The sequence below is a fragment of the Sander vitreus genome, chromosome 16, assembly GCF_031162955.1.
Source record: "Sander vitreus isolate 19-12246 chromosome 16, sanVit1, whole genome shotgun sequence".
In the NCBI taxonomy this organism is placed as follows: domain Eukaryota; kingdom Metazoa; phylum Chordata; class Actinopteri; order Perciformes; family Percidae; genus Sander; species Sander vitreus.
In genome coordinates, this window is record NC_135870.1 from 28,176,147 (window position 1) to 28,202,526 (window position 26,380).

Below are 26,380 nucleotides of genomic sequence, written 5' to 3' on the forward strand. Positions count from 1 at the left end.
ACCCAAGTGTCACGTCAGACCATTCAAAACCGTTTATATCAGCGTGGTCTGCGTGCTAGACGACCTGCAAGGGTACCTGACCACACCACCAGGCACAGGCGTCATCGTCTTGCAAGGGCCAGGGAGCATTTACGCTGGACGAGGGACCAGTGGGCCTCAGTGCTGTTCTCTGATGAAAATCGATTCACGGTGAGCAGAAATGATGGCTGCCAACGATGTTGGACACGTCAAGGAGAGCGCTATGCATCAGCTGTTGTTGTCACCAGACGACCTTTTGGTGGTGGTGGTGGTGTTACAGTGTGGGCAGGTGTGTCTAGTCAATACAGAACTGCCCTTCACTTTCTGAATGGTACAGTGACAAGCCCATACTACCTGAATAACATCATTAATCCAGTCATTGTGCCCCTGCATGAACAACACAGGCCTAATTTCATCTTCATAGACGACAATGCTCCAGCTCATTGAGGTCGCATCATTAGGGAACGGCTGCTGGAGACTGGGGTACCTCAAATGGAACGGCCTGCACTTTCTCCAGACCAGAATCCTATAGAAAACCTATGGGATCAGCTGAGTCGCTGTGCTGACGCCCGTAACTCAGTACCCCAGAACCTCAATGACCTGAGGGCTGCCCTTCAAGAAGAGTGGGATGTCATGCATCAGCAGACAATAACTCGACTTGTGGACAGCATGAGATGTCGTTGTCAAGCTGTAATTGATGCTCAAGGGCACATGACAAGTTATTGAGACATTGACATTTTTTGTTGTGGTATACCCACCACTGTTGGCTTTTGTTTCAATAATTTTTTGGAGATGAGGAAATCACCATTGCATGCTTCTACTTAAATGCCCTATTTTCATGATATACCACTGTAGCTTGAACTTTTTACATTTTCCATGAATTTCAACCGAAAGCCAGATATTCCTAACTTTTTGTGAGTAGTGTAATGGGATAAGTGTGAAAAACATGACGGAAATACGACAGTTTATTTCATGTATTGTGAGGAATGTTACAGTCTGTTTAAGGGAGTCCCTCTGATTGGTAGTAAATTAGACGTTCTTTGAAAGTCGATAGGTTACATTGAAAAGAAAATTATAAAAACACATTCTATTAGGTTTTAGGTTTACAAAGAAGAAACCACAAAATAATCAAAACAATGGTAGACACAATTTCCAGATTTTTTTAATTGACTCATATTTAAGATGCCAGCAATGACCAATTCCATTTAAGTGCATTTGTATCTTGACAGTCAGTGCTGTTCATTTGATAAAAACTAAAAAAAGGTTTAAAACTCAAATTGGAGGTTGCAGGGTGAATCTGAAATACTTGTAAAGGTTACGACATTGGTAGGTTTCACTGAATGAATCACCATGACAACATAAAGACCAAGATGATAAGAGCAAATTTCAATAATTTTCACCATTATACATACAATGAAGTATGTAGTACAGTCAAATAATTTAATCATTATTATGCATTAAGGACAATTTTTACTATAATTCCAGTGTAAAATAGATTAGACAAAATTTTATTTGGTTACATGAATTCATCTGATTCTAATGTAATATTTACACTTCTACAAAAAGTGAGAGTAGGCCATGTGTATGGAGGACATTGTCAAATAGAAACCATGCAAAATGGCTTCCTTTAATAAAAAAAAAATACTGTAAAGATAATAGTGTTTCAAATAGATAGTAAAAACCAGAAAACCCAAACTCCATGTAGCACGTTTTGCTGCCATTAATCTCCAACTTTTATAGAACGGTTATGTAATAACCATCACACCACTCTGGTTCATCCTGGGGGCATTGATGATCACTGAAGCACACACAGTTAGCTAACTCAGCTCACATTGTGGTGGACATGAATGTACACTTTGTAAACATTTGGCTTCAAGTAAGACTAAAGACATTAGCTCCACACATGTGTGCAACCATCTGTAAGGCTCTGGGTGAAACTGGGGATGTTGTGAGGCATAGAGCTGCCTTGGTCCAAACTTACAGGTTCCTAGCATTAGCCACTGTAGTAAAGCTACAAGATAACAAAACCTGGGTGCAGCTAAGCCCATTCAGGTCAACACTCTAAGTCACTGTCCAAGAAGCTAGTACCACAAAAACCTCATCTAAAAACAGACAGAAATCATTTTTCTTCCAACAAGGTAAATGCACACGTCAGCAGAGCATCCCATTATTTCAACGGTTTTGAATTCACAAATTTCACATAATCCGTTTACTTGGAGGAAGCTGGGTCGAGGTGTTTGAGTACTCCTCCCACCAAGTGGAGGCTTCCAGTGATGAGGATGTGGATCTCGGCTGCATCGCGGAGCGGAACAGCTTTGGCCATGACGCTGGGTTTAACCGATAAGACTCTCTTGGCTGGGTCTTGCAGCACTGAATCCCTGCCCTGGGTGATCCACTGGAGGGCACTGAGGATGCAGGGGAACACCAGGCTGTCTGCTTTCTTTTCAGAGCCAAGGGGCAGGCTGTCCTCGATGAACAGCTGTGTACCTTGGTTATCCCCCAGGCTGTTATGGAGATGCCAGCTCCTCTCGTTGTCCAAGCAGCGAGTCAACATGCTCTCCACCGAGACGTTGAAGTTCTGCTGGTCTGAGAGGTGTGGAAATGACAGAATGGTAAGGTTCATAGTTTTTCATGTTTCTTTTTTTTTTTTTTGTAAGCCAAAAAGCACTTCAATATTCAAGATTCAGGATAAGTATTCCAGATAGATCTGGGAAAAGGGACCATTTTCACATGTCTCTTCAGTGTAAAAGCAATATATTTATTTACTTACATAACCAAAAATCTAAAAACGCCAGTTACAGTGACTGTGCAGTTTCCTGAGGTTTTGTTGTCAAAATGAGATTGCTAGGTTTAGAACCATTGTGTCTGTATAGAGTCCAAAAACGTCCTGTGCTCAGTGACTATCAGGCAACCCCCGCTACAGCCGGAGACAAAGCAGAGAGAAGCACTGGGCAAATGGACAAACGTTCTCACAAAATACTGTAGTTCCAACACAGAAGACACAACCTTTCACATTTTTGTTTGAGTATTGATTTAACCCTCATGTTGTCCTCGGGTCAAATTTGACCCGTTCTCAAAACTTCTATATCAGACATATGGGTTTCTTTTTAACCAAATTACTCAAAAAATTAAGTACAATTTCAAGTACTCGATTACTACTTTCATTGAATTGTGGGTATTCAATTTTATAGCATTTGAAAAAATTTTAATGGTTTCAAAACCTGACTTAACTTTGACATACACACATCGGTGATTCTCCACCAACATACGTTCCTCTAATATTAGTCAAAATCATTCATTTCAAAATATTAGATATAGAATAGAATATTAGATGGTTAGATATAGGTATAATCACCTATAAATGATATTTATTGACCGTGAATTCCAAAAATACGTGTAAAACTATTGGTAATAAGTTGGTGTTATTGAAAAATAGCATCAAAAACGTGGAAAAAAGTGACAAAACAAGGGTTAACAAATAAGCAACTGTTTTAAAGTTATACTAGGCAGCATTGTTGGTTGGTGTTTGGAAACATACAGTGTTCAAAGATGGCCCCTCCTCTCTGGCTCAGAAAGCAAACGACCAAAATAAGAAAATACCATAGACAGTAAAAGAATGGACACAGCGACGCCGTATATTTCGACGGACACCAGTGAAGTCACTTTTCCGGTGAGCGCTGAGCGTTACTGCACAGCCTCAAACTGAGCTCGAAGACGTAAATGTGACGTGAGCAACCTGTCTGAAAGTTGTAAGTCTTCTGGTATCTGTGCCAAGAGAAATCTCAATCATTCCCAATCTAGCAGAGACGGAGAGCGTAGGTATATGTAAGGAGATAACATGGACACAGGCTAATTATTGCTAACTAAAATGCTAGTTAACATTAGTAATTAAACTTAAACAGCAAATGTAAGTCGAAACTGCCTGTGAGTTTCTCCTGTACTATACGGTCATTTATCTACCGTACGACAGTACTCGTGGTTATGACACAATCGTTAGCCTATTTTTACAAAAACGTCTGCTATGGAGCCATAACGTGAGATACAAGGTAATGGAGCCTTTTATACATTGTCGTGTTTCTTTAGAAATAAACAATGGACAAATAGTCTTTAAACGCTTCAGACACCATAATGAATGGGAGTCAATGGAATGCTATAACGGGAGGTGATGGCTTGTTAGCCTATAATCTCCCCATTGGAGGTATGCTTTCCAGATGCTCGCTTACCCCCTTGGAAAATACAGGCAGAGGGCAGGGTCTCTGTAGATAACAGCCACCGCAACACACTTTAGTGGGTTTAAAGTGATGATTGAGAAGAATTACTTTTGTACGAGTCTCTTTTGTTTTTTTTAGGAATGCTGCTTAGTATACCTTTCATTTTTGGATAAAGCCAGGTTAGCCATTTCTCACTGCTTCCAGTCATTATGCTAAGCTAGGCTAACCCCATCCTGACTTTAGCTCTGTATTTAATGCAGACATGAGAGTGATACCAATCTTCTTATCTCACTCTTGGAAATAAAGCAAACATGCACATTTCCCAAAATGTTCAACTATTCCTTTAAATTAACCACCGGCTGTCCAGAGGTGGGAAATCAATCTCAAAACTATGCTATGCATTTAAAAAATTAGCAGTCATGAAAATTGCACATGATTTGTAGTTAAGGGGCTAAAAACCACAGGTATGGTCCTTTTTGGGAAAGGTTTTATATTTGTTACCAACAGCTGAAAGCAATGATCTCACCTGCATTACAAGAAGCGATGGCTTCAGTGATGTTTGGACAGAACACAGCAAAGTCAAAATGGCATGGCTGAAAAGAAAAAAGAAAAAGACATAAATGTCTGCTTACACAGTTATTAGTGAGCTGACCAGTGCGGTTACCAAATCACACCTTCTGGTGAGATTTATTAGAGGGTCCATGACGACAAGTATTTGCCTGTCAATTCTTCATTCTTAAAAAACTACTCATCTAGTAAAAATGTAATTAAAAAAATGTAATGACATTTTTTAAAGTTCATTTTATTTTTGTGAAATACTTAAATACCAGCTGACTGTTAACTTTTTAATTCCAAACTAAAGGCTTGGCATTCAAAATTAACAATCAGCTGGTGAGAGACCCTGTTGTCCTGGCACAAGAGCTTAATTCCTTCTTCATTAAATCAATAGAAGATTTGGTGAAACAATTCACATCTTTCGAGGGTTCTGATCAGCAGGTTCCTATTCTATCTGACAATGGTCAGTCCAAATTTTACATCCAAGAAATCACAGAACCAGAAGTTATTGATATCATTACGGCTTTGAACAATTCTAAAGCCAAGGATATTTATGGGTTCGATACTAGCTTTATAAAATCACATAAGGAGGCTTTAGCGCCCCCAATCATGCACTTGCTTAATTTATCTATAAAAAATTCAACTGTCCCTAAGGCTTGGAAATTGGCCTTAGTTACCCCAGTATTTAAAGATGGGGATAAATCTGACATGAATAACTTTAGACCAATCAGCATTCTACCTATAATTTTTAAATAATTGAAAAATGGGTTATTAAACAAATCATTGAATTCCTTAGCAATAGCCAAACATCTTTACATCCCATGCAGTTTGGGTTTCGGCCACGCCGCTCAACTGAGACTGCATTGGCATGTTCATGGAAAAAATCAAATATCAGCTAGATAAAAATGGATGTGTTGGTGCCGTATTCCTAGATTTAAAAAGAGCTTTCGACACCGTCAATCACAAGGTGCTGCTATCTAAATTGTCCCGTTTCAATTTTTCTGCTCAAACTATTAATTGGTTTCACTCATACCTGTCTCACAGAGAACAATGCACTGTGGTGGGGGAGCTAGTTCTGCTTACATGGGTTGTCCAGTAGGAGTCCCCCAAGGGTCCATACTGGGGCCCATTTTATTTTCATTATATATTAATGATTTACCTGAATACTGTTTACATGTTCATGTCCAGCTTTACGCCAATGACGCTGTGATTTTTACTGAAGCAAAAAATCCTGAGGAGGCAGCACCTGTGCTTTCAACAGCTCTTACACACATACAAACATGGCTCAATAGATCGTGTCTTATGTTAAATGCTTGTTTGACTAAATTTGTTGACCCGGATCACCAGAGCTGTTGTAAACAGGGACTGTGAGGTTCCTTTTAGAAAAACCTCTTTCAGCCACAATCTATTAAAAGGTAGTGCATTATGGAACACACTACCCCCAACTATAAAGGGAATGTCCCACTCTGGACACCTTTAAGAGCCAGGTAAAGGTGTGGATTAGAGCTAACCAAACGTGCAATCACCTCTAACTGTATGCTGTAACGTATTAGCCCAGTAGAGCATACTAATGAATTGTGTGTCTGTTTTAACACTTACTAAACAATTGTCCCGTTTTTCTTTTCTTTCTTCCTGTTTTATATAGCAAATGTTACTACTGTATAACTTCTGTCCTTTTTATTGTAACTTCAACCTGCCTAATGGACTACAGATGGAAATTAGCCCTTCGCTACAATCTGGTACTTTTACGTGTACTGCTGTACATGTTCATCAAATGTGCATTGTCCTGAAATAATAAATAAAATAAATAAATATCTCTATCAATCAATCATCATTTGTCAAATGAAGTTGTACATGAGGTACATACATTACATTTGAAAGCCTTGAGCGGCCAGGCTAGTAGAGTCAGCAGGAGACTGGGGAGTGGATTTTCCGATCCTAACAAGCGACTCGTAGTCATGAGATAGCTGCAGAGAAGGTCTTGCTAGCTGGAGCTCCTCCTCTCCACCTTTTCCTAGGTGTTAACTTTAATGTTTACATTTGAAAACTTGAACGGCCAGCTGGCTAACTAGTCCAGGCTAGCAAAGCGACTCATAGCCACATGCCATCACCGTCCAACCTCAAACACAACTAATTAACTATTAATTAATTAACTAATTTGTCAAACTGAAAATTCAGCATAAATATTGCGGCTTTACACAATAAATATATTAGATTGTTGTTACACATTTATTTATATAGTATATATAAATGTATATGTCTTGTCTTAGAACGTGAAGGCACAGACCTCTCCAGTCGCTGACGTTCTAAGACAAGACATATAAACGTATGTATACTGTATAAATAAATGTGTAACAACAATCTAATATACTGTATTTATAATATAATTATAGTGTAAATAGGAATGACATTTGATTGAAATGAAAAAACCAAAAGCTTTCCACATTTTCGCTACAACAAACTCACATACATACTACAATACCCACAACAACCTTCTGCTTAATAGCTGTGAAGACAATGGCCTTTTCCCCTGTATTGCTGAAAGCAGTTGTACTCACCACCAGTAGTTTAATCATAGCTGCTGAGTCTCGCTCTCCTGTGGCATTGAACAGCAACACTCTGGCCACAGGTCCACTACAACACAAACATGTCAAGGCTTTACATCAGTACTGTTGAGCGGTTTGAGAAGTGCTTGTTTTAGTAAAAGCAAGGAGGAACAGTTATTAGCACAGGGAGGTGCTCTGATACTAGAGTATCAGAATGGGTGGTCTTATTTCCACTTAACCGCGCTCATTTCACATCTTCAAACAATATGGAAGATCAGCCGACTGGGCTACAGCTTCATGTGAAAACATTTTACATGTGCTCAGCTGACATTTAGAACACGTGGTCTTGTTGGTGGAAGGGTGCAACTCCTAAGAGTGCTCTACCTGGCGGTTTGTGTCACTAGTTTGGTTTATTTCTGCAAGTAGTAATGTGTGTGTGTGTTTAACATAGTGACTACATCCACACTTCTACATTTTCATTTTTAAAAAAAAACGGCAATTGGCAGTAGAAGCATTTAGAATGCAGGATTTAATAGCGCGTTCCATTTAACTCGGATTCCTGCATTCTATTTACAAGTCAGATTTTTATTGTTTCGTTAGCTCTAGCCAGGTTAGCCATTGTTAGCAATGCCAGTTTATAACAAGGCATTACACTGTTTTTTGTGCATACAAAACAGCATAAGATAAGATGGACAGAACTGTGTGTACGACTGATTTAGTGAGACACAAATAAGACAGAAGTGCTAATAAGCAGCCATGTTGGATTTTTAGCTCAGGGTACTCGGTGGTTGCCCGAGTTCCGAGCCCAGAAATCCGAGGTCAAGGGGGCGTGTTTCCGACTTCGACCTCAGAAAATCCCAGTTCCGAGTACAAATGGAACGCACTATAACTAGACAATAGCTGCAAGCATCTACCTACAAGGTCCGAAACAGCTGTTATCCATGTTGAATTTTCTTCAGGTAGAAGGTCACGTAATAAGGGCGTGACACGGTGTGACTGATCAGAGCCGATCAGGAAGAGAACGTGGGTGTCTGCGTCATCGTTTCCAAAAGTCTCTGTTTTTGCGAGTCCAGACTAAAATGCAACCCCTGAGTTTTCAAACTAAAAAGGGGTGAGCCGTGTATTTATTTATTTTTTTAAAAGTCTCCATTTGAGGGGGTTCTAAAACTGCGTAGTGTGGATGCTAGGCATAAACATAGCAAAAGATGCTATGCATAAACGTTAAAAAAAAAAAAAAAAAAAAAAAAGAGTATGCATTTTAAATCAAAAATGTATTAGTTTGGATGTAGAGTGTCATGTCATTAGAGAGTGATGTTCACCTTGCATTGCTTTCATGCTGGGCTGCAGTCTCTCTGAACCAGTCTACACAGGCCTGCATACTGCGCATGGTGTGAGCTCCGTCCAAGAAGTAGGTGACTGCTCCGTGTTTCAGAGTCTGATTCCTCCCAGGCCACTCCGTGTCTGCCAGCCCTGAGACAAACACACATAACATTCCTGGATGAGGTCACATTTTGCTTGGCAACTGTTAAATGTTGGATTTCTATCAGGGCTGCACGATATGAGGAAAATATCTAATTGAGATTATTTTTGACTGATATCGCGATATGATTCACGATATTGGAGGGAATGATCGTTTTTGTATCATTATTCTCATTTTCATTGAAAAGTATTAACATTGAAAGAAATTAAAATGATTATAGTGTGGTTTTTGTGAGGCTCTGTACTCTGTAGAATGGTTTGACACATATTTTGCCATTAACAAATATTATGCCCCCCTGCGATTTGGATATTGCACTAGTCCATTACTAGTCCGAGTTTGGAATCCTTTCAACCCTGTTTGTTCTTTGTCCTAATCTCATTTTGCTCTGCTCTACAGTGATTGATTCTTCTTCAGGACTCACCTTTTACCATGATGGGGCTGGGCTTGAAGGTAGTCACTTGAAGTACACCCGTGTTCTCAACACTGGTGGAGGAAAAGCTTTTATCTGTTGAGAGAGGACAGGTTGTTGTGAAAACTGATATAGCCTTTAGCCCTTTTCAGATATGGAATACACAACATTGCTGCTCGTTTAGGTTTCTTTCCATTCAGATGTACTGTAGGTGTCAGTGACGGCTTTATTCGGACAGGACATTTACAGAAGCATTCACAGTGCTCACACGATATTATGTGTTTATAAAAGGCTTTTTTAACCTCTCTTTCCCCCCTCCAAGATAAGGCTAAGATGGAGGAATGTTGACTGTGTCCGTTTCCATCCGCTTTCTCCGTGTTGTAATTTCAAACTCCGGTGGATTTTTGAACAGGGGCGTTTCTAGGACTTGAGGAGGTTCGGGGCTTAGCCCGGACCCATTTAAATAAACTGCATTCAATGCAAAACAGCAGTTGGCGTGCCCAGCTTGTTAATAGCCAGTGTATTTTAGCTTCCAGTTTGTAGATGTAAGTTAGATGGCACCAACATTTGGCCTGGCAGCCCAAAGGCCCAGGTTTTGTTTCCAGATCTGTGTGGCGACCTATGATGCAGGGGGTCTGGCGGTCCTCCCCCAGAAAAACACTTCATTTCCTGCATTCAGGTGAATTTGTATGCACCTATTTCTACCTTTTTCTGAATCAATTTATGCTGGAAAGGACAGGGAAACATAGGGGACAATTCAAAATATAAAAACATAATGGAATATATTGCAATAAGGCTCTGAGGCATTCTGTATTGCTTTCAACTATTTATTGTCCTTTGGATCGACTTTTCTAATTATATCTTTTCTAACCCTAACCTCCTTAAATGTGCACATGACAATTATTTACCTCAAGGATACATTAATTCATTTTAATGAATTAATAAAGCCCTGGACTATAATATTTCTGATGTGTTTGAGCAACATTTCTGCTCATGGTCAAAACTCTGTGCACATTCAAAATATATCTGTGTTCTCTGAGATTTGGAGGAGTACTTAAACTTATGTTGTCCTTTTCTTTCACCTTATACTCAAAACCTATTCACTCCCTTATGGAGTTAGATCGAGAGAGAGAGAGAGAGAGAGAGAGAGAGAGAGAATTATTTTTTTAAACGATTAATCTAGCGATTATTTTCCCATTGCTCAATTATTAACAATTTACACAAAACTAAATTTCAATAAGGTTCAAATCTCTATTTATAAAAAATTGTTTCACATTGCACCGTTCAAGTAAAACGAATGTTTAGTGCAGCCTGAAGCCAGATGTAGGCTATCAGTCCAACCACAAAATAAAGTCACTTTCAGGAGGAATACAAAAATAAAAACTTAAAGTAAACAGAGCAAGTGCAAAAAGAGTAGCCTGTATTTACTCGACGCAAATTATTTGTGTCGCCGCATTTACGTAATCAATGACGTTGACTACGTCGACGAATCGTCCCAGTCCTAACACACACACACACACACACACACACACACACACACACACACACACACACTACAATTACCACAGTTTTCCCCACTCATCCTGTCTCTTTCTATTGGAGGGATCGCTTTGTGACAGGCACGGAGAAATAAGCATCAGGTATGAATGGCCAGTCGATCAGGCACGTTTACATAGGCTATTGTCCGGTTTCATATTTGTCAGTCAACTTTCAAAATACATTCGGGGCTACACACAAAACATTCGGAGCTGAAGCCCCGGCAAAATCGGCTGACGCCGCCAGAGGACTGTGGCTGAGTTCTTCTCAGATCTCTGCAGGGTAAACTGAGACAGCTAGCTAGAATTTCTGTCAAATCTGAGGTTTCTCTCGCACTTTTGCAGCGGCTCCGTGCGGACCTTAGCGCCGCCCGTGACGACTGTGATTGATTTAAAGAAATGCCAATAAACCAGAGCACGTTGTTCTCCCATCCCGGCGTGCTGTTACCCTGGAAATCCAGAGTTTTCACGAGAGCACAATTTAGAATTTGCTCAGCGAGTCACTCTGGCATTGAGTAATGATGCTCATTAACTATGCCCTTGTAGCCGAGCTGCACCAATCCAGCGGTGTATCTGCTATAGGTGGGCCAGAGGCGAGCTAAACAGATGACGACAGTTTAATCTACCAGTTAGCTCTGCTGGTAGCTAAGCGTATGGGGCTCTGGATACGTCACCCAGTGTATTGTTGTGATTGGTCGTAGTGTTATCCAATTGCGTGCAGTGAGATTTTCAAATGCATGCTTGGTGCCGCCCCTCGAGTTGGACGATTTTCATTACTCAATGCCAGACCCTTAATCTTTCAGATTTGGGTCTGGATTTCCAGCCTGGCAAACTCTAGCCTGGCATTAATTCAGACATGAGACCAACATGCTAAATTGTTGACAAATTTGTGAGAGGTGTGGGGTTCTATAGATACACTTGCCCTGTCCCAAAAAGAGAGGTAGCTCTCTTAAGAATTGACACACAGTTCAAATGTTAGTAGACCACCCATCCCCACCTGGTAGACATCTTTTCTGCAGCCAAGTGTGACTCAGCTGGAGGGCCAGGGTGGCGTTGGACCGCTGGTGCTGCCCTGCCAGGCCCAGACGCAATGGTCCACAATCTGTCTGGTAGTCCTCCAGGTCTGGACACGCCCACAGAGGACACTACGACAACAGGTTAGACTGCATTACATAAAACTGAGCAGCTGGACATTTCACTAAGCAATCCCTGGCTGGAAACTCTGCATTAGTGTGGCTGGAAACTCTGCATTAGTGTGGCTGGTCACTTACTCTCATCTCTTTGGCCCTGTTCCTGAGCATGAGCATCGCATCTTCTGGCTGTTTGACTGTGAAGGCAGGAACTCCTGGCTGAAAACACATGCACATGATTAACAGCCAGTAAGCCAACTGAGCAGCAGAGAAATACTGTACAACAATGAGTAGTTTTAATTTAAAGAACTTCAATGTCTCTTCACCAAGTCTAAATTCAAGTATAAAGAATGGGTGTTTCTCAATGCCAGGAATGCAAAGAACGGACTTGTGTTTTGAGGAGAACCTTCTTGCTACAGTATTCCTTTTTGGAAGAATAAACTTGCAAGGTGACAAGCACACAGAATGCCGTTGACCGTTTGAGACGATGTATTCTTGCTGGTATTGCACAATACCCCCAGCATAGACACTCTAAAATAACAGCCAGAAATGAAAACCCCAACAATACAACCACGATATAGATAGGATTGGGTATCGAAAACCAACTCGGTTGGTTTAAGCCAAGTTTTTGATTTAAAGAAATGCCAATAAACCAGAGCACGTTGTTCTCCCATCCCGGCGTGCTGTTACCCTTGAAATCCAGAGTTTCACGAGAGCACAATTTAGAATTTGCTCAGCGAGTGACTCGCTGAGCAAAGTTTTGGTTTCCATGGCGGCCACCGTACTTCCAGGCGCTTGTTGTGTTGCAGTCATGGAGCACAGTAAGCAGCACTCTAAGTGTGGCTTTATTTTACGTTGAAAAAGCCCAGCAGAACTGTAAATCACCATTGAAAATATTACTTTTATTTGTGAAATAAGCATGTGACTTATTTCAACTCCACCTCTCCAAGAATCGAGAATCGGTAAGAACCGTAACGGAAAGGAATATTCGGAATTGGAATCAGAATTGTTCAAATCAAAACGATGCCCAACCCTGTTTATAAACCATTTAAACAAGCTCCGGACATAAAAACTAACTCATACCACTATTGCAATATTATTAAAAAAAATCAAACTTATTGAGCTTTTGATTTATTTATTTTTTTGTTTGTGTACTTCATTAGATACTGCATGGTTTAAGCTCCAAAACCCCTTAAACAATTTATTATTACAGCTCGTAGTGAAATAAGACAAACATAATCATCAACGAGGGGAGACTGCTATATAATACATTGCTATACCTGCTTTCTCAGTTCCAGCAACAAAACAGTGGAACGCTCCCCACAAATATTTCATTTTTTAGTCAGTATAAATCAAGAGTCACGTTGTAATTAAGGTCTGCTTATGCCTCTTTGAATGGATATGCACGGATCTGTCTGTCTACCAGTGTACTCTTAGTGTTGTGTAGAGTTGGGTTCATTTCTGGTTCCACCAGCCCGGTCCAGTGTAGGAGGCTGAACCGTTTTGATTGTACGCAAACCTGTTGAACAGACATTTACTATGACACCTTCTATAGACAATCTTCAATAGTAGCCTACGTTAGCAAACAGTGCCGAGGGCATCACAGCACTAAATCCAACGTGTAGTGCAAGCAGTGTTGGGCAGTAGCATTACTAGTTTAACTACTTGTCAATAGTGTCGCTGTTTTCTGAATCAAATAGTTTTTCAGCAGGCAAAGTGTAAACAGTGCAGAAAAATCAGGGCGTAGAGGTGCATTACCACCACCATGTGGACTCAAAGATATTCAGTTTAATCAGAGAACTTTGCTTTTTTTCCTTAAAGATTCAAACTCCATCTGCTGATGAATACTGTTAGGTGACGTTTGAAAGCACAAAAAAAAAAAAAAGCTAGAATTTTTTTTTCATATTATTTCCAATATTTAGTGCAATCACAATGACACATTACTGATGTGTACAGCCAACACACCTTGAAAATGCCTCCTTTTTGCCAGGCGATCTTTTCAATGGTGTCTCCAAGAATCTGAGTGTGGTCTATACCCAGAGAGGAGATGCCACACACCCACGGCCTCCTGTGGACACAGAACCAGAGGACAATTGATTTTTATTATTATAGGACCTAAAAGTTAAATTCTCATGTGCAATTTATATTATAAAAAAACTTTGGTACCCGTGTATCGATAGTAGGGGTGTAAATCAGACGTTTAATCAAGATACGATATTATATCAATTCTTTGGACAACGGTACCGATACGAAACATAACCCTCTATAAGGCAATCAGTTAAATTCATACCATATACCACACACACACACACACACACTTAGTCATCTCATTATTGAGCTCTTCCAGGCATTTAAATGAAAAACAAACTACTCTTTTAAATAAAAAAAACAAATATAAAGTTGGAATTTCAAAATAAAGGCGCATTTTAAGAGATGACGATATGTATCCATATTTTCACTTTGTATCGATAATATTGGATCGTTGGGGATTTAACTGCTCCATCGATCCTGATCGATACATCGTTACAGTATTGCCACGGAACATTTTGCGATACTGCTGTATGGAATTTTCCCCCTTACACATGTACAGTAAACCTGTCTACAATAGTGCAGGTTCTGTACCAACACTACCTGCAAGTATTCTCTCTGATAAAGTTTGATATTGTTTACAAGCACCTTTTATGCTACAGCAGTCCATTATTGGGTCAAACCTTTATAGATATTACAGCCGTTGTGTGTTAGTGTATGAAAGAAACAGGTCAGTCATGCACAACTAAAGCTAAAGCTTCATTCTCTAATAGGAAACGTAAACATGCAATTTGTACAATCTTTGTTCACGAGTGTCTGATCTGAAGTCTGTTGTGAAACTCACAAACGACAAATGGGTATCCCGTCTGAATATAATTTGGGATCCAGAATGTAAAGATAATCAAGTTCTAGTTCACCATTTCCAGCCTGAAAGAGGTGAGTAAATTACTATTGCTTTATACTTGAAGCTTACCTTATAATGTTGGTGCAGTCATATGCTCCACCAATCCCAACTTCAATTACAGCTAAATCCACCTGGGGAAAAAAACAAAGCTGTTTAGATTTCAGGCAAGTTAGTAATATAAGTAAGAAAACGTTTTGCCCTGCTAGTGGGCTTGAGGATGGTGATCCTCCTAGTCTATCAACACACGCTGATCCAGCGCAAGACATCTCAACAACTACAGGCCTGACTGCCAGGAAGTCTCTGCAGAGAATGAACCTTTTACATTGTGGACAAGATTGTCCACTTTTGTGCCGTTGCACCCAAGTGCAAAGAAGCAGTGAAAATGGCGTCTCGGTGACTCAAGTCTGTTCAGTGTGTTCCATCCCGTTGTCCGTCGGAGGAGCTGTCAGCCTTCATTTTGGCCGACCTGACTTGCTGGGTCTGAGGGCAGGCAGTCGGACTCAATGACCAATCTGATTGGTGGAGTGCTAACCCGGAAATGACGAGCGGGATGAGTGTGACCAAGCCTCTCAAAATCTGACAAAAATCTTTTAACTGAACTTTGTCGATCTGAAATGAAGACAGATTCAGCAACTGCACGGCCTATTTCTCGCTTAAAATGTTTTCAGAAACACGTTTCGGTGAACTATCTTCGTAAAATATGAGATCGTATTCCGAACGAAGCCACCATTATGCCCGGCTGAAAAATCTGGGAGCAGCCAGACCCAATAGACGCGTTCGTATAATCAGCTGCCGGTTTTCTTTTTTTTTTTTTTGGGCGACAATACAGATTAGCGCCGCCTGCTGTTATGGAGACGTATTACGTCTCGCGCACGCGCAGAACGTACTCTCAAGTCGGCGTCGCTTCGGTGTGTTCTGAGGCACTTTTCGGACCTCGGGGAGCCGACCGATCAGTTCAACTGCCTTTTCTGCCAACGGTCGGCCGTCGGGTTGGTGTGTCAGGGGCTTAAAGAAACTATTTCTTCAGAAATATCTCATCTCTGTAGAAAAGTTAAAAACTAGAAGTCCATAACGTATGTATAATTCCCAGGTAACATTGGGTTCCTATTTGCTGGCTGCTGATTAAGGGAGCAGAGGCCTGCTAGCGCACCTTCTCCTGAAGAAACACATGGAAGGCCAAGATGGTGAGGAAACGAAAGTATGCCGGCATCGTCCCTCCATGGGCATCCTAAAGAGGTCAAAGAAGAAACGAAAAAAAGATGGCATCACCTTGTTTGCAAAGTTTTTATACAATAATATACACCAGTTAATGCCCCTGTGTGTAGAATATTTTTTACTTCAGTATCTTACAAATAATTCATATAGAATACATTTGTTTGTAGAAAAACTAGAGACCATCTTGTAGGGCTGGGCAATATATCGATATTATATTGATATCGTGATATGAGACTAGATATCGTCTTAGATGTAGGATATCGTAATATCGTTATATGACACAATTGTTATCCGTCCCTGGTTTTAATGGCTGGATTACAGTAAAGTGATGTAATTTTTTTTAACTTACCAGACTGTTCTAGCTTTTATTATTTGCCTTTATCCACTTCGTTATTATATACACATTAATGATGATTATTTATCAAAAATCTCATTGTGTAAATATTTTTTTGTAAGCACCAATTGTCAACCCTACAATATCGCCACAATATCGATATTGAGGTATTTGGTCAACAATATCGTGATATTAGATGTTTTCCATATCGCCCAGCCCTACCATCTTGTGATGGGCTCACACCAGCCAGCAACTTTAGCCCCTACTTCCAGCACCATTGCCCTAGCTGCCATGCCACTGCACGCGCTCCCTGTAGAAACAGCCTGTGAAAAACATTCCTAAATGTAGCAGCTGTCCAGAATATACAACAGCGAGCAGACTGGCAAAACTTAAAAAATCATCTTCTGCTCATGTCTGGAGCAGAAGGTGAGAGCTAGTCCCTTTTGGGTACAATTTTATTCATATTTTGAACTAGAACCTTATTTTTAGTCTAGTTTAGTCAACGTGAAATCAGTGTGTTTTGGTACTATTTTATTTATATTTTGCTTCTAGGAGATGCATTGTGAAAATATGCAAAGAGTTGTACATTAGCAGGAATGTAGGCCTAAACTTGACCGAATACCACTATATCATATTACGTTTCTATGAGCTGAAAATTCCCACTTCTAAGCACACCGGAGATCATAATGTCATTTCGGAGCGGATAGGCAAAGTCTTTCTTCTTCTCACTCAGCTCCCCCCCCCCATGCTCACTCTGGGTCTGGTTGTGCTGCTAACTTATAACACTAATAACATTACCGTCGACAAAATACCCCCGCGAATCAAATCCATACTTCAACGTTAACCATCAAGCCACTAAGCGGGTTTGAAAAGGAATACCCCTGCTGATGTGTTAAATTTGTTAACGATAATAATGACGAGACAGCACCGCTGTCATTAAACGCCGACTGTGCTGATATCAACATGTATCGTTGACGAAAAAGACAACACTAAAATGTAGTTAAACAAAAACTCTTCATTTTCATTGCCTTCCACCTGTGATGGGTACACAACACTACCAGCTAGAGTGCACTGTGGACAATTTAGTTAATATAGAGATAACATGCAGATGTTTTTCCCCATTGACCAATCAATTGGTTAAAGAGTACCGTATTTTCCGGACTATAAGTCGCACTTTTTTGGCTGGTCCTGCGACTTATAGTCAGGTGCGACTTATATAATCAAAATATATATAATTGAACATGTTTTAAATGTTATTTCATGCTGAAAACATTACCGTCTACAGCCGCGAGAGGCGCTCTAGGCTTGTGACAACTATATGCTGCTCCTAAAGACAACTGAGAAACAAAAGAAACTGCAGGCGACTGCAGGTAGTAAAACACGCAGCCGAAAACGGTAATCGAGCAGCAGAACGAAAGTTTGGAGTGAGTGAGAAACTTGTGAGGGACTGGCGAAAAGGTTAGTCTTACTGCAATGAAGAAAACAAAAAAAGCTAGTCACGCTGAAATCCAGATGGCCAGAGCTGGAGGAAGGAGTCCACCGATGGGTGCTTGAACAACGTGCTGCTGGGAGAGGCTCGTCAACAGTGCAGTTACGTTACGTTAACATAGAGGACACCTACTGTATTCAGACCCTTGTTCTGGGTGCTGTTGTGTAGTTTAATAACTTGCCTTTCCAGATTAAATGTCTGTTCTTGGGCTTGGATTTTGTGAAATAAATTTCTAAATAAATGCGACTTATACTCCGGAGCGACTTATAGTCCGGAAAATACGGTAGGTAGAATTTCAGTCGACCAAGATTTTCTGCGGTTGAAGACAGCCTTAATGTCAACGTGTCCAAAGTATTTAAGGGGTCAAACCGCGCACTGAGTGCTATTAATGTGACCAAAGAGTGCTGTCACATGATGGCCATGCTCATCCTGACATGAGGGGTCTCATTTTCTGTTGACTCAATTACAACCTGTGACACTGATAATACAGGCTAAAGCTCTACTCGGGCTGGGTATATACAATATAGGATACAAACAGGATGCACAATCAGGTAAATAGACACAGAAATCACTGCTTGGAATGCCAATGGTTACCTTTAGACGATTAAAGGTTAATCCATTGAATCATTTCACCGAGTGAAGTGAATGAGTAGCCATGGTTAGACTGGATATCCTGATACGTCCCAAGTGTTAGACTGTCAAGTTTCTTTTTAGCTAGTCCATTTTCAGTTAAATAGACAACAGTTACATTTAAAACTGAAAAGGGGCTGTGTTTTAAAACTATACATCTCTGCCTGGTTACATGACCTACCTTAGTTTCATCCAGCCTTCCATAAACCTGCCAGAAGTATTTAGTGAAGAGCTCTTTTCCAATGGGCTGTCCATTGATTCGAATCCTCTCCCTGACTTGAACCAAATGTGGGGAACTACAACAAAGAAGGAAACATCAAAAGAGGAGTGTTTAGAGCAGAGTTTTTACTTGCCGAGTAGAGGGAAATGCATACCATGGCAAGATTTATCAATATAAATGATAACCGCGTTATTTTCCTTATTTTGAATTTAATTTATAAATGTTTGTTATTGCACTTGCAGGTCTATGTAACAGAGCCATACCAATGATGGTATATCATAACATTAATGTGGCCACATATGGCATTTTAAATGAATGCATGTAATGCTCTGTGATATTAAAATAGTACATTCCATGACATATGCCGATGTTATGCCGGTCAAATGCACTCGGGCGCCGCATGATTGACATCGCTATATGCGTGTAGCAGCGGCGCCCTGCTGCTCAATCAGCTGTTGAGTATCTCTCTCTCTCTCTCTCTCTCAACCGCCGCTGGCTAACATTAGCAGATAAGCCCGTTGACAGCAACGGTAGTGTTCATATTTATGCACAATGACAAATAAAGCAAACTTGCTAAAAAAGGAACTACACGCTGTTTTCAGGTAATGTTACTGTTGGCGTTCAAACATGGCCTAAGGACTACTAGCTAGTCAGTTGCAGAGTGTGAGGGCGTGCCATGCTAGCAGCTAGGTGAGCATTATAACGTGTGTTACAAGGATACATCTTTTGGTTGTATCACTGTTATGTGACCCATATAATGTAATAACACTATGAACATAAACCTGACAATAGAACATTTAGCCTCATCAATGAAAAACAAAGCAGTAATCATTAACAAAAAAATAGTTACAGTTACAGCCCAGGATATTTGTGATAATAAGTGATAGCTGCCGCTAGCATAGCTTTAACTCAACGGTCCAACCATCACATATATAATTACAATTTGCCATATCTAAACAAAATCAACAACTACCATCAACAGTCATACCCCTTAGAAAAATTTGAATGGTGGCCTAGAGGTTAGAGAAGCGAGCTTGGAACTGGGAGGTCGCAGGTTCAATCCCCAGACCGGATAAAGTCTGGGTGGGGAAAGTGAATGAGTAGCTGAGGTGCCCTTGAGCAGCAATGTCCTTAACCCCAACCGCTCCAGTGGAGCTGCTCAGTGGCCAGCAGATCAGACTGTGGTTGTACTGGGCAGCTTCCAGGTGTGAATTTGGAACTGTGTGAATGTGACAGGTCGTTGTTGCAAATGAGAAGTTGTTCTCAATCGACTTACCTGGAGAAATAAAGGTTAAAAAATAAAGGATTGACGGCCATTTCCGCTACAGCGTTACTAATTTAACAAATCACAATAGACAGACTCAAGTCCTCTGGTAGGAATCCATAGCCACTGTTCTGGGACGCTACAGCGTGCATGCAGGTATTGTAAACATGTTTGATGGATGCAAAGAAAACTCTGACCGATCTCATTAAAATGCTCCAATGCTTTAATTGCGGTAAAACAAAGAAAACGTGATTACGTAAAAAAAGATTGCTGTTAGACAATTATGTAATAACTGACCTTTTATCTACCCATGAACATTCCCCGTCCTCCACCCCTCTTAAAAACAAAAAGGGGGCAAAATGCTGAGAGGTTAAAAACGGCAACACTTTATACTTTCTCTGGTTTCAAAATAAAAAGCATAAGGCCCAATGTACTGGCAATTTCATCCCTCTGTATCAATAGTGCAAAGTTTCATATACTGCAGTTTTACCTGTAAAATCCAGTGCGGAAACCATATCTTCTTAAAATGTGCTCAGTGAATGCACAGGTTGACCCCTGAAAGACAAATGCAAACATTTAAGAGGCCACCCTCGTTTAGCTGTCAAACTCCCGTTTAAAAACATGTTTGCATGACCTTTTGTCAGAGCTTGCATAGTTAAAACGTTAAAAGGAAGTCTGCGATCTAAATGTAAACCAAGGGTTTGCCGGATCAATATATACCATTCAGACTTCTCAGTTCTATATGTAAAAGCATCTGTATGTGACTTGTATGGTCAAATTACTGACTGGGCCTTTACAATGCAACATACAACACACACACAAATTAAAAATTAAAAAACTTGTTTGTCTAGTTAGCTCACCTTGCCCTTTGTTCCCGTCACATGAATGATATTAAGATGGTCTAGTTCCTCCACCTTTAAAGCACACGCATAAGTACTCTTATCAAATCAGACAACAACAACATATTTCTAATCTATTATACGGGTTTATTTATGCTGACTCACTGTTAGGCCGGCTCGTTCCAGGAATCCTCTCATGGCCTGGAGCTGCAACTGAGGGTTGCTCCGCTCTCGTCGTACCTCCTCCAGACAACTAGCATTGGTCTGTAGTGTGTTCAGAGTGCAAATGGCATCCTGCAGCAAAAGCAAAGAGTGAAACATCTAGAACCACAGCGCGCTTAAAAACAAACCACCATAGTCTACACCGCACAGAGGACATGATGCACTGTCTCTGCTTTTGACCTAAAACACAAGTCAACCATGGAATTAACCAATCGGGCTCCTTTTTGTTCTACGTGCAAATGTTTAGTGAGAGCAACATGTTAAGAAGAGTCAGGGTCTCATGACTGGCTGTCTGACAGTATCTCGTATTGAAGTCCAGCTCTTATCCATCGGTTGATTAGATGACTCCGCTGGCCTGGGCAGCTAATAACAGCTTTCAGAGGGTAAAGGGTATACTTTTCCTTAAGCTGGACCTGGAACTGTTTAGTGCTGACATGATCGGTCTTTTTATCTTTGAGTCTATCAACAGAAAATGAAATGTTTTCCGTTTTCTAGCATTGTGAAGTTTTGGACATTTGAAAGTTTTGGACTCCGTTGCTGTCCAAAGACGTTTAGAAACACATAAATGAGGGCTCGATGGTGTTTTAAGTCCCCAACGTCTCCTTCCAGGCAGCGCCGCGACCATTGACTTCAACGCACCTAACACTAACCATAACCATTGCCTAATCCTAGTGCCCAAGAGACGTTGGGGGCTTAAAACACCGATAAACTAAATGAGCCACATAATTGTACTGACTGTCCTGTTATTTTATTACCATGGAAACACACGGAGACACGCACACACAGCAAATAATAGAACAGCTGCAATGAGACAAAAGCCATGATGACTTCACAAGACATTTTTCACTCATATACATGTACATTTAGATTGAGTATCTCTAACTAGGCCTCCTGCAAAAAAAATAATAATAGGTCTCACAGCTTACCATTTCTGTCAAGCCTCCTAAGTCACTACCCATGGGTAGATCATCTTCTGTAAAGTCTGACAATGCTGCATCACCTTTTATGGCAGGTATGCCCTGATACTCCTCCATTACAGACACACCCCCACTGACTCCACCTCACTGCAGTGTGGACTGTCCTGCTGCAGATTGTTTGCACAAATCAATTTTCTTAAAATACTATATCTTCGTTAGTTTTAGACTTCCGGTGACAATGCAGGAGCAGCACTGGGAAACTTCAAAATTGCATGCTTTTAGCAGGTCGCTCAATTCGTTATTTTTCTTATTGAGAATCAGATGAGAAGATTAATACCAGTTGTGCTTGGCTAATAGTTTGGTACATTCACAGGGTTTTTCCTGGCTCAGAATGGGCCTTTGGGTGTGTGTGTGTGTGTGTGTGTATGTATGTGGGGGGGGGGGGTTCCACAGTAAGCATGAAATCAGTAAAGGCAATGAGTCTGTTACCCTATTTGACAGAAGTCTAAGCATTTACCTGTTATTTCTGACAAAATGATAACCAAAAATGTATATTATGCTTAACAAAACAAAACTGGTTAAATAAAAAGTTGCGCTGGGTAAAGGATGCTGATAGCCAGGCTCTCATTGGCTAGCCGTTAGCCAATCAGAGTCAAGCAGCTTAGCTCGTTGAATATTAATGAGAACTGGCACAAATCGAGCTGAGTCTTCCTGCAGGCTTTCTATACCACGCTAGAATGGCTCCAAACAAGGTAACCAAGGCATTTTCTACACAAAAAATGTCACAGAGTCCATGGTAGAACTTCAGACATTACCACAAAGTAATGAAATACGTGTGGCAGGGGACCTTTAAATAAATCACAGGAAGAGTCCGGTACAGCCAGACTCTCATATCCAAGTGTATGTTCTGCTTGTTTAACGGTTGTTTGGTAAATTGGTCTTAAACACATTTAGAGAGGATTTGACTTGCTATTTTTATTGTCAATTGTTAATTGTGATTTTCCTTTGGGGATGGCTAAAACCTCTTTGTGGGGCGCCAAAAATTCCTCTGTACAGGAAAAAACCCTGCATACACTCTCGTAATAAAGTCAACTATGACACTTGTTTGTTTAATCTGTACAAGTACAGAGATTAAACAAACAAATTCTAATGTGTTGAGCTTTAAAAGGGCGCTGGTAGGTGGATTTTATGACACACATGTATCCCATTATAATTTAAAAAGTTGTGGAACTGTAACAGGCATGTTTATTTAAAAAAAAAACAAAAAAAACAATAAGGCTCAACAATAATAAACAAAATCAGCTTCATTGGCCACGTATGTGCACATAAACAAGGAATTTGACTCCAGTTTTGTGTTCATACTAGGGCTTTGACTTTTGCCCCAAAAATCATATTCGAAGTTTGTTTGTTTATTAATATTCAAATATTTATTAATATTTTGACTATTAAATGCCTTCAGTAAGGCTTATATTGGTAAACTTCGTATATGTTCTGTCCACCAGAGGGCAGCGTATCAGTCAGTAGGCGTGCAATGATGTTTTCAGAAGAAAAACACTGCCACAACAATTTTTTAATTAAAAGTCAGACCCTGGATTAAATACAAAACAGTATGCTTTCAACAGAAAGGTCGGATATTTCACCGTAGCCTACGTAAGTGGTCTGATGTTTAGACTTTTGCGCTGGTGTGTGCGTCGAGCCGCGTGTGTGCGCGCGCGCGTGTGCGTGTGTGGAGTGTGTGTTAGAGTGAGAGCGTGACGGTGATTACCGGTAGCTTCAGAGCGAGTAGCGACTCTAGAGTCATAGTGAGACAAACAAAGTGTCTCCCCTTGTTCTTTCTGACCACGGTGAAATCTCTCCTTGATTTCATTTTGTTAATGGAGAAGGAGAACCAGGAAATGAGTCGGGGAGGAAATGCAACGCTGCCAGGCTACGGCCGAGCGAGAATTACATTTTCACACAAAAAAGTGAAGTGAGAGTTACATTTTCTGAAAGCTGTTATTTTTTTGTAAACACGTTTACAAAAAAAATGATGCCCCCAACAGGTTCGAAATTCGAATATTAAGGGCTGCCTAATATTCGTTCGAATATCAATATATATATTTTTTTTTATATTCGAATATCGAAGTTCGGAGTCAAAGCCCAAGTTCATACTAGAACAGAGATAGACAAACAGCTAAAACAAGGATAACAAAGCTGAACAAGGTAAACAAACATTTAACTCCTACAACAATGAATTTTGACTGATTAATGTACATTAACGGGTTGCTATATACATAAGCGTAAGTGTATTGTGGCTAGAGCTGGGCAATATGGAGAAAATCAAATATCAGTTCAGTTCAATTCAGTTTACTTTTTTATCCCAAATGGGAAACTTGAAATGCAGTCAGGAGTGAAAGATAAAAAGAAACAAACACATTCAAGCAACATACAGATAGAGGCAACAATCCAAGACACAAGTACAACAAAGGTTTCTTGTATGTAATACACGCAACACAAGTTATCACCACTGGCGCAATCTCTAAAAACAAAACAATATCACGATATTTTTTACCCAAATACCTCGATATCGCGGCGATATTGTAGGGTTGACAATTGGTGCTTTCACAAAATATGCACACAATGAGATTTTTGATAAATAATCATCAGTTATGTTGATATAATAACCATGTGGATAAAGGCAAATAATAGAAGAACTAGAACAGTCTGGTGTGCTCAGAAAATGACATCACTCTACTGTAATGCAGCCTTTAAAACCAGGAAAAGACGACACTTGGGACGTATCAGGATATTACAATATCTAAAATGTAAGACAATATCTAGCCTCATATATCGATATAATATCGATATATTGCCCAGCCCTAATTGTGGCACATAATGCCATGGACAGTGACTGTATCATCTTGATTTGCATTAACCTTAAGCTGCAACAATTGAAGATAAGTCAGTGTTTTTCTCGTCACAGTCTTGACAGGAACATGTTTATAGCTCTTAAGATATAGTAGTTTCACTTATGTTGAGTTAATAACAAAACACAACCCACATAAGATAAAAGGTAAACACTGAAGTTTACAATATGGAACTGGCCCAAGTCAAACTCATGGCATGAGAGGTTTACCGCGTTAGCACACTGGTTGAACACTGACGTTGAGTCAGTCAGTGAGGCAGCACCGTTAACAGATGTAGGCTACAACAGACTACTGTGTGCTGTGAGCTTTGTCCTGTCCACACTGTAATTTTTCATAGCAGTCACTCAGCACCAAATAGCTTCTTTTGCCATCTTAAAGTCACTACACTACAACGCCAGCTAAAATAAATGAAGTCGCATATGGTGCTGTCAGCCATGTTTTCATCCATCTCAACACTGTTCAGTCACTCAGAGTTGCGTTGCGGTTAAAAACTTGTCAAACTAGCACTAGTGGCTAGCTAATTAGCTCGCTAGCAGCCAGTGCAAAAGATAGGTAGAAGAGCGTACCTGGTACTCCATGCCTGGTATCTGACGTGCCGTCTTGGTGCTATAGTACCTGACTGAAAGGCTTGCTAAACTACACCCCCAATGCTTCTTTTGGAACCGCGCGGCAAACGCGGAGCACCGCTGCCACACGCTCGAAATGCACACCATCATGGGGCGCCGGGCTGTCACAGGAAGCTGCAGCCAAATATGAGAAGTCCCTTTGGCAAACGCAATGACGACACGACACGCCTCCTATGACGACAGGAAACTCCTGTTTTCTTTTAAAAGCAAGATTTAAAATAAATTGATTATTTTCTCGTTTATTTATTGCTTTTTATTTGATTAGGCCCTTGATATAACGGTGCACTTACTTTGTATTTTGGTGTCTGATAAGTCCATGTGGACTGGGCATATGTAGGCTATGTGTATGGGAAAATAATAGGTAAGTAACTCATATCTTAATTTATTCTATAATGCCTGAATATTGAATATCGTATGAAAAATAGAATGTTGCTCATATGTTTTACATAGCCAACACAAAGGGAAGTTGAACTTGCTTAGAATAGCACAATTAATAGTTTGTTCTTTTTACAGCCAGTAAAAATATTGTACTCACACTCTCATACACATATAAAAAAAAATCAACATTTGCCCACAACAGATATTATACAGAATACAAATAATGGGTTTACGGTGATATTTTATTGCACATACCGGTGCATATTTGGAGAGTTTTTGGTATTCTTTACAATTTAATGTCGTTGCCCTGCTCACTAAATTCAGTTGTAGGCTATGTCTGCAGATGTTGATGAAAAGAAAGTATTTTTATTGCACCATATCAGTCTCCTGATATCTCATTCATTCATTCTTGGCACTAGAAAACCCCAGATAGTATCAAAGGTAATGAAATGGCAGATACGTGTTTAAAGGAGGCTGCAAAACAGAAGTTAAAGGTGCCCTGCTACACAAAACCGTTTTTACTT

At 40.2% G+C, this 26,380-nt stretch overlaps 1 protein-coding gene across 1 annotated transcript; it reads right to left on the reverse strand.

Moving 5' to 3' along the window:
• Nucleotides 1-1,162: 1,162 nt before the first annotated feature.
• Nucleotides 1,163-25,598, reverse strand: fpgs (folylpolyglutamate synthase). Its single transcript, XM_078272264.1, has 15 exons — nucleotides 25,419-25,598; nucleotides 20,973-21,101; nucleotides 20,829-20,882; nucleotides 20,459-20,523; nucleotides 18,666-18,780; nucleotides 15,967-16,044; nucleotides 14,886-14,947; nucleotides 13,850-13,952; nucleotides 12,026-12,103; nucleotides 11,752-11,899; nucleotides 9,232-9,315; nucleotides 8,650-8,800; nucleotides 7,343-7,418; nucleotides 4,756-4,822; nucleotides 1,163-2,604 (listed from the first exon to the last, which is right to left on the reverse strand). The coding sequence occupies exons 1-15, from the start codon at nucleotides 25,566-25,568 to the stop codon at nucleotides 2,228-2,230; spliced, it is 1,737 nt and encodes a 578-aa protein (XP_078128390.1). The 5' UTR covers nucleotides 25,569-25,598; the 3' UTR covers nucleotides 1,163-2,227.
• Nucleotides 25,599-26,380: the final 782 nt, after the last annotated feature.

What these genes read in the sequence shown, in the direction of transcription:
- fpgs (XM_078272264.1), bottom strand. Translation starts at nt 25,568, where the DNA reads ATGATGGTGTGCATTTCGAGCGTGTGGCAGCGGTGCTCCGCGTTTGCC. An exon ending in TGACGGGAACAAAGGGCAAG is followed by an intron (nt 20,524 to 20,828) that starts GTGAGCTAACTA and finishes TTTGTCTTTCAG; the next exon opens with GGGTCAACCTGTGCATTCAC. An exon ending in TTCCGCACTGGATTTTACAG is followed by an intron (nt 18,781 to 20,458) that starts GTAAAACTGCAG and finishes TCTTTGTTGTAG; the next exon opens with TTCCCCACATTTGGTTCAAG.